Genomic DNA, 13,126 nt, shown 5'->3' with positions numbered 1-13,126 from the left:
AAAATGTATGTAGCTTCTTCAAGGGTTTTAAGTTGTTCACAGGCATGAACAACTAACTGTCCAAGTTTGGCAATAGAGGTAGCCAAATGTTCTATATCAGTCTCCAGTAGGAGACTTGCCAAAATATCAACAGCAATCCTTATAGTCTCTGCTTCTCTTTGTTGTTCCTTTAATCTTTTCTTTTATGATGGGATTTCATTGTTGTAGCAATCTCCATTAACTCTGAAGAACTCAAATTGTCCATATTAATAGGACCTTTAATGCTCATGGAGTCATCAGCATCATCATCAACTATTGTTTTCTTCAATTTGGATTCAGGAGGATCCTTAGGAGTTGTCTTTATTTATTCAGTCCCCCTTTCTTCTTCCACCTTCTCTGTTTTCTTCTCTTCCTCCTTATCTTTTTCTATCTTCTCTTCATTAGTGATGTCCTTGACCGATGGTGGATTTTGAACAATTTGTTCTTTCACCAGTGCTTCCTCTTCCTTATCAATTTTATCTTTCTGATTAACCTCAATAGAAACATTTACAATTGCATCTACACTTACATTGACTGGTGCAGTCCGAGTCTTTGTTTACTATGCATTCACTGGTTGCTCAGTTGAGTTCTTGTCTTCTGCTTTCTTTTCATCTTTGTTTTCTCCCCATTCCTACTGAGTTTCAAACATCTGTACATCAACTTCAAAAACATCTATATTATCAGCAGTGTTAGCAACATTATCAACATTACCGATATCATCATCTGGTATATCTATCGGTTCAGTATCAATAGGATCATCTTGCATATACTTGTTGTCCCAACCGGTGTTGAGAGGGGAGGGGTGAATCAACACTATACTGGTTTTACCAGATTTAACCTTAATCAAAGTTTCTATTCAAACTTAACACTTATCAGTATAAGTAGCATTAATAAGAAACATGCACACATAAAATCACTCACACATGACTACAAAGATTTATCACATGGAAACCCAAATGGGAGAAAACCATGGTGTGAGTAGAAACTCACAAAATCTACACTCTTCTGGAGTACGCCTGATGAGGAGCGATCCCTGTTAGGAGATAATAAAGACACTGTTAGGTGCCACCCGGTTAAGGGATTTTCTTTAAAGTCTGTTACAACCTTTACCCTATTAGAGGTAGCCTTGTTAAAAGACTTAGGATCATCAATTAAGATGTCACCCGGTTAAGGTATTTTACAAAGGGACTTGTTAAAGTCCACCCGATTAAGGTATTTTGTTGTTGTAGTTATTATAAAACAATAGAGAAAATGATCTGCTATAATAGCTACTCTTAGTTTAATCAAATCCAATTGAAGCTCTTCAGTTTCACCACTAGTTACACTTGCTCTGCACTTTATTGGTGCTCTACATTACACTTGCTATGCACTCTACCAGTGCTTTGCATTATTTCTCTACTCTTCACACTATCCAAGCTCTGCACACTCTCTTCACCACTCTGTTATTCACTTAGCAATTATGCCCTCTTCTCACCTTGTTGGATCGCCTCTTCAAAATTGGACTTTGCAATTTTTACAATCAAACTTTTTGGTTTTCACCAAAAACCTTTATACCCTATTTTGCCAACACATACCTGTTGATTCCTAAATGAATTTACACCTAACACTCAGTAGATTTGAAATTCAAATCTTCCCAAATCTTTCCACACTTTCTCTACACGCTCTCCATCATTCTCGTCGGCAACTCATCCTTATCTACTACCGTAACTCATAATTTCACCAACCTCTGGGTCCTATTTTGTCCTTTTAATGCAAACCAGAAAATCTGCATAAATCTCGCCTTAACTGATTGTTAATTATTGTAGACTTCACTAGTAGTTTGTTTGATGATATCTCATCCTAACTAACTCACCTTTTGTCATCGCATCCAACTTACCAGTCACTGCTCTGAGATTCTCGGTGGATATCTCCCTTCAACTTATATCATTGGTTCACTAGTGTAACTCTTCACCTTTTGCCACCAGTCACTAATCATCAATCAGACTGATCACTTGTCTATCTGGAGTGTTTCAATCGTGCATGAGACTACTAAACTACAATCTGACTCACCTCTTGTGACCGTATCATCATTTCAATTGCCATTTTTAAGAAACTAATCTCAACACCTATCGGGTGCTTGATAGACCGGTCAGCTACTCTGGTTATCCTTCAACTGATTAGTCTTCTACCAACACACTGCTTAATTATGTCAATAATGCATATTTGGGAAGCACTGAATCCTCTATACCATTTGCAGCCATGAGTAAACCATTGGGGTTTACCACACCTCCTTGTCTATGAGCTTGGCCTTATTCACTGGTAAGTGTTAGTCATCAATGACAATACTAACTAATGAGCCAGTTGTGCCAACACCATCAGTTATGCCAACAATCTCCCCATTTGGAATTGATGGCAACACTTCAAACTTCTCTTTTAGTAGCCAGTCACTTCTGCTTCTGTTGTACCAATCAGCTGCTTTGTTTGATCTTGAGTAAAGATCTTACTCCCACTTTCATTGGCTTCCATTCATAGTCTTCTTTGACTTCATATCCCTTCATGTTCTATCTGACTTCACTCCCCGTTTGACAACAATGTCGAAGGTGTAGTCCATAATCATCACTCCAAATGCATATAATTTGTAGGAAAATCATATCAGATTGATGTTGTTCTGATCTTCACTCACCTTGGAGCATGCAGGGGAATTACCCCTAGCTTGCCTCTGAGATACTCAAAAGTATCCTTAGGTAGTGTCTTGGTGAATATGTTTGCAACCTATTCCTTAGTTGGCACATATTCCAGTCTAACTTCTTTGTCTTGCACCTATTCCCTAAGATAATGATATTTTATTGCAATATGCTTGGTCTTAGAGTGCATTACCAGGTTTTTTGATATGTTGATGGCACTTGTATTGTCATAGTGTATCACCATAGGTTCAGTCACCTTTTCTTGGATACCTTCCAAGATCTACTTAATCCATACTACCTGTGTATAATTGATTGCAATAGCCACATACTCTACCTCAGCTATGGATTGAGAGATATAATTATGTTTCTTGCTTGTCCATGACACAATCCTATCTCCAAGAAAGAATGCACCTCCACTAGTGCTCTTTATTTCATCAATGTTCCTTGCCCAATCTACATTGGTGAAGACACTTAAGTTGAAATTTCCCTTATGTGGATACCACAGACCATACTCATTAGTCCCCTTAAGGTATCTGAATATCCTCTTAACCTCCACCATATGAGTCTCTTTTGGATTTGCAGCAAACCTAGCAACCAAGCCAACTTCTTGTGCTATATCTGGTCTACTGCGCACTGCACACTGCAACTTACCGATCATGGATCAACATAGTGTCTCATTCACTTCATTAGCCTCATCATCTTTGGAAATATTGCAACCTATAACCATTTGAGTTCCAACAGTTTGGAATCTTCCATTCCAAAGGTCTTCAATATCTCCCTTATATATTTGGTTTGGCTAATGAATAATTTTATTTCTCACCGATCATGGACATTTCAAATTCTTTCTTCATTTCTTTTACAAAACCTTTTCTCATTTCATCATCTCCTCCAAAGATGATGTTATCTACAAAGGTCTTTGCAATCAGATGTTTTCTTTCTTTTCCAATCTTCAAATACAAGTTACTGTTGTCACTGATTCTCATGAACCCTATACTTATCAGGTATGAGTGCAGTCTCTTATACCGAGCTCTTGGTGCTTGTTTTAGCCCATACATATCCTTCTTTAGCTTACATACTAGATCTCTTCCATCTTCTAAAGCAAACCCTTCTAGTTTCTCAATGTACACTTCTTCCTTTAGAACACCATTCAAGAATGTTGATTTGACATCCTTTTTGTAGACCTTAAACTTCCTATAAGAAGCATAAGCAAGCAAGATTCTGACCCCTTCCAGCCTGGCCACCGATGCAAAGCTCTCCCCATAATCCAAGCCTTCTTCCTATGCTAACCCTTTGCAGACTAACCTTTCTTTGTTTCTTACTACTTGACCGATTTCATCCATTTTGTTTCTAAACACCCACTTGGTGCCTATCACATTTTTGTTCTCTGGTCTGGGCACAAGAGTCCAAGTTTCATTTTTCTCAATCTGCTCTAGTTCTTCATCCATAGCCTTGATCTAGTCTTCATCTTTCAAAGCCTCCTTTGTTGTTTTGGGCTCAATTTTAGAGAGCGGATAGGTACTCTCCCTTGCTTTTCTTCTATTCAATACTCCTACATTTTTTTCACCAATAATATTGTTAGTAGAATGATTGTTTCTGACATACCTTGGTGGTGTCAATTCATTTCTTGGAGATTCTTCTACCAGCTGTGCAGAATCTACTTCACATGCTTCCTCATTTGCAGCTACACTTGGATTCTCTCTAGCAGGTTTGACCGGTACAATGTAACTGAATCCTTGATAGTCCTTTGGTTCACTCTTGTTGTCTTGTTTGTTTTTCTCAAAGAACTCATCTACTCAGACATTTTCACTCTCCACAATCTTACCGGTTCAATTGTTCAAACACCAGTATGCTTTACTCTTTGTGGAGTAACCTAATAAGATTCCTTCATCACTCTTAGGATCGAACTTTCCAGAGTACTCATCCCTCTTGATTTAGCACCTGCTTCCAAATACCTTGAAGTAACTCACATTAGGTGAGTATCCACACCATAATTCATAGGGAGTCGTATTCCCCTTCTTCACCTGTATTCAGTTCAAGGTATACACAATAGTACTCACTACTTCTCTCCAGAAGACATGTGAAATGTCCTTCTAAATCATTAGAGTCCTCGCACAATCAATTAGAGTTATGTTTCTTCTTTCAGCAACACTATTATGCTGAGGTGTTATGGGTGCAGATATCTACCTCATAATCCCCTGTTCTTCACAGTAATTTATGAACTCTTGAGAGGTGAACTCTCCTCCTCTATCTAATCTCAAACATTTTAGACTCTTACTGGTTCCTCTCTTTACTCGAGCCTTGAAGACCTTAAACATGTGAAAGGCTTCAGATTTTTATTTCAAGAATACAACCCACATCATTCTTGAGAAATCATCTACAAACAACATGAAGCATTGGTCCCCATAGAAACTCTTAGTCCTCATAAGACCACACAAATCTATATGTACTAAGTCCAACACATTCTCAGATGAATAAGATTTGCTGCTGAAACTAGATGCGGTCAACTTTCCTAGCTGACAATATTTACACAGCATTCTCAAGCTTCATAATGTTAGGCATACCTCTAACAGACTTCATTTTACTAACCTTTTCTATGCTATCAAAATTAACATAACACAATATTTTGTGCCACAACCAGCAGTCTTCTACCTTTTCCATTAGGCAACTTCCTACAGTGGTGTCTAGGTAGAACAGATTACCTATAGTTTGTTTATCGATAGCATTCAGACCTCCTGATTTATCACTTATTTTGCATATTCCTTCATTAAACTCTAACTGGTAACCCTTATTGTTAGGTTGTGCAACACTTAATAAACTATACTTTAGCCCTTCTACCCAGTAAACATCTTCACAATTGGTTTTATCATTTAGGGCTATAGATCCTTTACCTTTTACTACATAGGGAGCATCATTGTTGAATCTCACCAATCCTTCATCATAGTCCTTCATGCTGAGGAATTTGTTCCTGTCACCAATCATGTGGTGAGTGCAACCACTATCAATTACCTAGTCTCCACACTAGTTTGAACTAGAAATCAATGTCATATCACTTTCCTCTATGCTATCTTCCTTTACCACTACAAATGTAATCCCTTCTCCATCAGATCCTTCTGATTCTTCATCTGTAACTCCTTATTGCTCTTCTCTTTGTATCTTCTAAAATTTTCCTTCCTATCATTGTCAGGACATTTGGATGCAATATGACCTATTTTATTGTAAGAGAAACACTTCAAGGGTAGTTTACCTTTGTACTTTCATTTTCCTCTTGGTAGCCTTCTTGCTATTAGAGCTTCAAGCTCATCTTGTTCCTGTTATTCAGATAACAAGTTGTCATGTTCATGAGAATGACAGGCTCTTGTAGTAGAACTACTTCGATTTTCTTTTCTTCTCATTGTTGGTGCAAGTGTCATGGAAGATTTGAAGTCAGCATCAATCTTTGGCATACTGTTATCATAGTTGCTCAGTTCAAAGGCAGATAACTTATCGATCAGGGAGTCAAGTGTAACATTAATTATTCCCAAAGATATGATTTCCAGAATTGCAGAAACCCTTATGGCATATTGTGGTAACAAGGTTCTCAAGATTTTTCTAACCACGTCATCTTCCTCAAGTTTTCCTCCAGCATTTCTGATGGAATTTACCACATCCTTTATTCTTTTGTTGTATTTTTCTATATTCTCTCCTTCTTGCATCCTCATCTCATCAAATTTGCCTCTCCAACTGTACACCTTAGCCTTTTGTACATGAGTATCTTCTCCATAAATAGTCTTTAGCTTATTCCACATCTCATAGGTTATTTTCAACTATTGAATCTCTGCATACTCGTTATCAAATAGAGTACTAGCAATCACCTCCATAGTTGTTATGTTATCCCGCTTCTCCTTGATCTGATCTACAGTAAGAACCCCTATAGGTTCATTGTACTCTATGCTTACATGATTCCAATATTGATCTCCTAAAGTTCTTAGGTAGAGCTTCATTCTACCACACCATAATGAGTAATTCTCCTTAGAGAACTTGGAGCCTTCCTTTAGTATCATCTTAGATCTTTCTTTAAGTTGTTAAGCTCTTCCGAATCTAAGGACCTGGGCTCTGATACCAATTGTTAGTCCGAACTGGTGCTGAGAGGGGAGGGGTGAATCAACACTATACCAGTTTTACCAGATTTAACCTTAATCAAAGTTTCTATTAAAACTTAACACTTATCAGTATAAGAAGCATTAATAAGAAACATGCCCACATAAAATCACTCACACATGACTACCAATATTTATCATGTGGAAACCCAAATGGGAGAAAACCATAGTATGAGTAGAAACTCACAAAATATGCACTCTTCTTTAGTACGCCCGATGAGGAACCATCTGTGTTAGGAGATTACAAAGACACTATTATGTGCCACCCGGTTAAGAGATTTTCTTTAAGGCCTATTAGAACCTTTACCCTATTAGAGGTAGCCTTATTAAAGGACTTAGTGTTAGGCCCAATATGGAAAGCTAATGTACTGAGAGGGGAGGGGTGAATCAGTACTTCAAATCCTTTTCTTAACACTATCTTTACTGTTATGCATAAACTGAATAGTGCAGTAACATAATATAATGCTAAAACAAATAAATAACAATCATACATGATTCACTCCATAACACATATATTTTGGTTATGCAGAAACTCTTGGTTAGAGAGAAAAATTGCGGTGGGGATAGCACCCACAACTTCACTACTGCAATAATAAAGGTTGCTCAGTTAGAGCTACATGTTTAGCTATTTCTAATAGCTTACCCTATTAGGAGTATCAAGATCTGTTAGATCTACCTTGCTAAAGGATTTTACAACACTTAATCTAAATGTTGCACCTAGTTAGAGGCTTTACAATTTATAGACTTGATTAGAGTCTTTTACCCTATTAAAGGTTTCTCTTACAACTTCAAAATATTACAATAAAATCATTACAAATATCTGCAACTTTACATCTGGAATGTTATAGCATATTCTATGTGCTCAGAATAAGATTACCTTTCTTATAGCATACCTTGGTAACCCATATAGTAACTCGGTAAACCCTTCTGTTTACTTTGTTCTTTGACTGTTCTCTGAAATCCTTCTCGGTGACCTTTGTGTCTTTGTAACAGTCATAACACTTAGTGCTTTCACATGTCTTGCTTCATATATTTCTATATCTTCCTTTCTATCATGCTACATGTATATGTGTGATCTTAATCCATGTTGTATAAATAGATCTCTTATAACGGTGATCCATTCATTTCTTTGATCTTACAAACATGTTTTATCGAATGAATAACCATGCAAAATATTTCATTGGTTAGATGACCTCAAAATCATACACATTCTTTAAGTGCAATTTCCAATGTGATAATGGTTCTATGTTCCTTGATCTTGTAACACATTTCCATATGTATGTCCAGGTTCAATCAATCTGGTAACAGGTTTCACTCAGTGTATATCAACTCGGTATATCATTATTGCTACTCGGTAGACAGCTCGGTGCATACTGGGCTCTATGACTACTTTCTTCTATAACCGACTGGACTATGCATACCGATTGAATATTTCGGTAGAGATAACTGACTAGAGTATATAGAATAACTTTGAACATAAAACTAATGGCAACTTGATAAGTAGTAACAATCTCCCCTTTTGACATTAGTTGAGATGTTTGACAAAAACTACTTTCAAAGTTATAACTCAATAATCTATATACTTGCAAAATTTGACTATACTGACAGTATATACAATAGTCAATGAAATAATATATTCAGATATACTCCCCTTATCAATATACTATACAAAACTCTGATTTTGCATGCTCAGTGATCAATGTTCTATGTGTTGCACTTGTTCTTTGCTTACTATTCTGTTCACTGCTTGGTTCACTGCTCTTGGGTACTCTGCTTACTCTGCTCAGTATACTCCCCCTATATACTACACTCCTTTTGTTTGATACTATACTTTGATGCTTTGAATACTATATCACTCCCCCTTTTTGACAAACATCAAAATTTAGTTACCATTTGATAGTGGCAACTGGTCAAAAATGGATTTGTACTTTGTCCGTGCTTCCATGAGAGCGATAAAGAGGGCATCCTTTACACTGTCCATTAAAGAATTTTGTGCTTGAATATCAACCAATAATGATATTAAGCCATCTAGAGTGCTTCCCTCTTGTGTAGTAGATAAGTATGTGGCTCGGTTGATCTGTTCTTGGATGGATGAAAGATGAGGAAGGAATAATGTCTGAAGTGTCATTATGTCCATTCTGATCTTGTGTTCTTCATTTCTTAGGTCCAATTGTTGAACCATGAGCTGTTGTAACTTTGTATAGAAATTCTAAACTGAATTGGGCTCCATGGTCAACTTATTTGAGAGATCGGTGATCTCTTTCTCAATTGCTTCTATTTTATTTTTGATGTATTTAATGAATAAAGAAAAGGTAGAGAGTTTCTGAAATAAATAAAGAATGTGCTTGAGTTGAGGGGTCAACTCAACAATAAATTTGACAAGTTTAACTTTGCCAATAGCTATAGCTTTCTATACCTCTTCTATCATTTTTGCAGTGAGCTGTTTGTCTTTTAGCTTGCTCAAATATTCGGATGCATCTACTCCAGATGTCTCTATCTTGGTTAGGAGTTCATCCAGTTGAATGTGGATGGCTGCATCTTTGGTTATTGTACCTTCAGGTAGCATATCTGTTAAGAGTGCTTTCACCTTCTAAAGTACTTTATTTTTCTTTTGAATAGCCATTTCCTTCTCTTGTTTGGCCTTTTCTTTGCATAGTTCACCGAAATCAATGAGTGCTTGCCCCTTTAATTTGGATATATCAACATTGGGCGACACTATTGGTTTTGACAAATCTACTTTGAAACTATGCTTTTTCATCTTCTTTTCTTTACCTTTCACCGATTGAACTAAGACAATGGCTTGTGAGGCTTAATGACCCTCGGTAAGTTGCTCGGTAGAGGCAACACTTTGGTCAATTTCTTTAGCCTCTATAGTGTCCTTTGGTGTCTTGGTACTCAGTGTCTCAGTTGCAACATTTTCAATGCTAGAAGGATCTTGAGACGTCTGTTCTTGAGTAGTACCTTCTCCTATTGTAGACTTGTGACCTTCGGTGCCTTTATCCGTATCCTGAGGGGTTTCGGTTGAGACAGGTTGATTGACCCGTGGATAAGGCTAAACTTTTTCCAAGACTTATTTATTGGATACAAGTTTTGCATATGCATTGCCTTCTATCATTTCCTATTCCAGTGCCTCTGTATCCATGATATCTTCATCTATTTGAATGGTGTCAGTAAGGTCTTGCTTGGTAACTTCAGGATCTTGCTCAGTGACATCAACTATTTCAACTATAGCTTGCTCACCAGCATCCTTGATTTTAAAGATTTCCTGCCACTTTTCTTTTGTCTCATTTTCCACTTCAATATACAGACCATTCATCAGTTTTAAGGCTTTTTGTTTGACGAGGAACTTTGTGTGGTAGGTTGTCAGATGTTCTTTTATTTCAACTACCAACATGTCTGGAAAGAGATGTACCAAACTTCTTTCTCTAATTTGTTTCTTCGAGTCCAGGGCATATTGCCACTTGTTATCAATATGTGCATATAATTCTTTTGGAAGAGAATTAGAGACTTCTAATGGGACCAATCGGAATTTTAAAAGTGTGCAAATGATAGCTTCTTCTATTTGTCTCTTTTCATCATTATTTTTGGATTCATACTTAACATATCTGAATCCTCCAAATCCACCATATTCCTTCAGATTAGTACAAAAAATTTCAACACTATGTACATTTACCTTCTTGCTCTTGACAATCTGAAATCTGCTTGCATCCTCAGATTCAGTGTCACTAGACTCTTTGGCCAAAATGAGTCTCCGAGTAGATTTCTTGTATGTTTTTGTTACCTTGGGAATAGTAACACTCTTTGTTTTCTTACTCGGTGAAGCTGCAGATGCTCTTGTGTTAGGTCGCTTTGCTGGAGGAGTCAGTGAGGCCTTTGATGTATCTTGTTTCTATCTTTTCAACACTTTTCCCTTAGGCAATTCGGTGCTCAGTGTTATAGCTACCTCTTGGGCTTCAGATTCCACTTTGGTAATGGCTATAGTGCCTTTGATAGGTGTGGAGGAAGAGTCTTCTCCAAATTTCTCTGATAATGCCTTTATCATCTTTGTTGCCTTTGTTGTAGCTTTGGGTACTACAATGCTCATTTTTACTTTTTCCTTCACTTCTTCATAGGTTCCATACCTCAGCTCGGTAGCATGCCTTGGCAATGTAAGAAATGCATCAATTTGTTGTTGTGTGATGTCAAAATCAATCTCTTAACCCATAGGTGACAAAGATTGAGTTCTTGGTTCCACAACATTCACATAACAGTAATCAGTGTCTACTTCAAAACATATGTCATCTTTGTATTTCTCCACTAGCTTGGGTGGAATCCGGTACCTATTATGCATTTTCTCTTGAAACTTACTGAAGTAATCATCCATAATATCATTAAAATTATCACCTAGCTTCTTGATGAAGTCATTGATCTGATGGGTGATTGGTCGGTGTAGTTCCCAAACAACTTTACCTACTGATGGAAAGAATTTTTCAAAATAGAAAAACATGCATACAAGTAGTGATCCAAACTTTAGTGTATTAGCCAAGTTGTTCTTCTTCGGCTTCCTGATGGTGTTCAGATTCTCAAATAGGTTTTTCAGCAACACCTCACATAGATCAATTTTCATTCCCTTTTTCACAATTTTGTATGCTAGGTCTACTGCTACACAGGGTACACTGTTTTCCCTTGCCGATTGGAAGAAACAGTAACCTATTACTCTAATGGAAAATTTTAGTTCTACATCAATGACATTGTTCAATTCTAGTCCTCTGCAATCTGAGTCCACTCCAATTAAACTGATCAATTCCTTCTATGATATCATCTTTTGAGCTCGGGCATGATCATAAATAGGGTAACCGGTAATCAGATGAATGATTTCCTTGGTAATCTTAAACAGTTGCTCTTCTGGCCACATGAAGTCATCATGAACTCTGCTCAGAACAAACTTGACCCACTGGGGTTTGAACACACGGGGATAGGTTAGGGCTTCAGTTAATCCCTTGATCTTAATGTGCTCATACTTGCTATCCAATTTACCATCGGTACACAATTTATCATATGTGTCTTTGATTTGAACACGACCGAGTTCTTCAACACAACATTTGGTGAAGAATCTCACATCCTCGACTAATAACACTCTATCTAGGATGAGTGAAAATATGGTTTTGTCATCCGGTTCAGATGCAACTTTGGGAGTTAAAGAGTATTTTAGTGAGGGATTTTCAAAATTCTTAACAATGATGGGATCTTGGATCTTAGGTGCCATTTGTAGATTTCAGATAAAAACTAACAAAAGATCCTTAGGGTTTGAGGATTTTCAAACAACAGACGCTTCACACCTAGCAGATAATAACAACTTGATAAGATCGGTAAACTAGCTTAACAATGTGTTGAGATTCATGTAAATACCTTGAATTTGATAGATCTGATACTTAATATAAGTACAGATCCAATAGCAAACAAGATGAGAGGGGGGGGGTGAATCATACAAACTTAATCATCAATGAAAACATCAAATTCAACCTCGGTAACATATATCAATCATAGAATAAAAACTGTCAAACATGCAAACTCAAAAGCATATGAACAATATAAACCTCATAACACCAGATTTAACGTGGAAACCCAAATAGGGAAAAACCACTATGGGATTTCGGACCCACTAAGAAATATACTCTTCTAGAGTATGCTCGGTTAAAAGCAAATCCTATTAAAGATTACACAACACATTGCTAGATGTGACCCAGTTAAGGGATTTCCCTTAGATCTGTTAGGATCTTCACTTTGTTAGAAGTGACCTTGTCAAAGGATTTCAAACACTCATTTAAGATGTCACCTTGTTAGAGGATTTACTTATAAGACTGTTAAGTCCACTCAGTTAAGAGGTTTCCTGTTACTTTCACAAGCTAACAGTAATACAATCTATCTGCAACTTTACATCTAAAATGCTAAAGCAGATTCTTATTTGTTCAACACAATCTAGACATAGAACTATTCTTGTCTATCTACTGGGCATCAATACTCTGTTATTCCAACAGGTCTTCAAGCTTCTGTGCTCGGTGATCACTATGTAGCATCCCTGTGCATACACTTGCCCGCATACATTGTTTATCAACAGTTTCCTATTTATAAACAATCATCTAACTACTTAATCTCCTTGATCACATTTCCCATGATCAATCATAGCCATCAGATCTTCAATCTTGTCCAGGTTCATTGTATCTTACGATCTAAAAAATGTTTTACCCTGCCTCAGAACTTGCACATTCATCTTGGAACTTGTGTTAGGGTAATGTGGTTCAATCTGAGCTGTAGATCTTCTTGCCGACT

At 37.0% G+C, this 13,126-nt stretch overlaps 1 protein-coding gene across 1 annotated transcript in view; it reads right to left on the bottom strand.

The window, feature by feature from the left end:
- Positions 1-343: 343 nt before the first annotated feature.
- Positions 344-13,126, bottom strand: part of LOC131079291 (uncharacterized) — a 29,057-nt gene continuing 16,274 nt past the window's right edge. Inside the window, exon 7 of the mRNA XM_058017203.1 lies at positions 344-502. Within this exon, the coding sequence (XP_057873186.1) occupies positions 344-502 (159 nt within the window). The remainder of the gene's footprint in view (positions 503-13,126) is intronic.

This window comes from Cryptomeria japonica, chromosome 11 (genome assembly GCF_030272615.1).
Source record: "Cryptomeria japonica chromosome 11, Sugi_1.0, whole genome shotgun sequence".
Classification (NCBI taxonomy): domain Eukaryota; kingdom Viridiplantae; phylum Streptophyta; class Pinopsida; order Cupressales; family Cupressaceae; genus Cryptomeria; species Cryptomeria japonica.
Note: the sequence above shows the minus strand (reverse complement) of the source record. Positions and strands in the feature narration are given on the sequence as shown.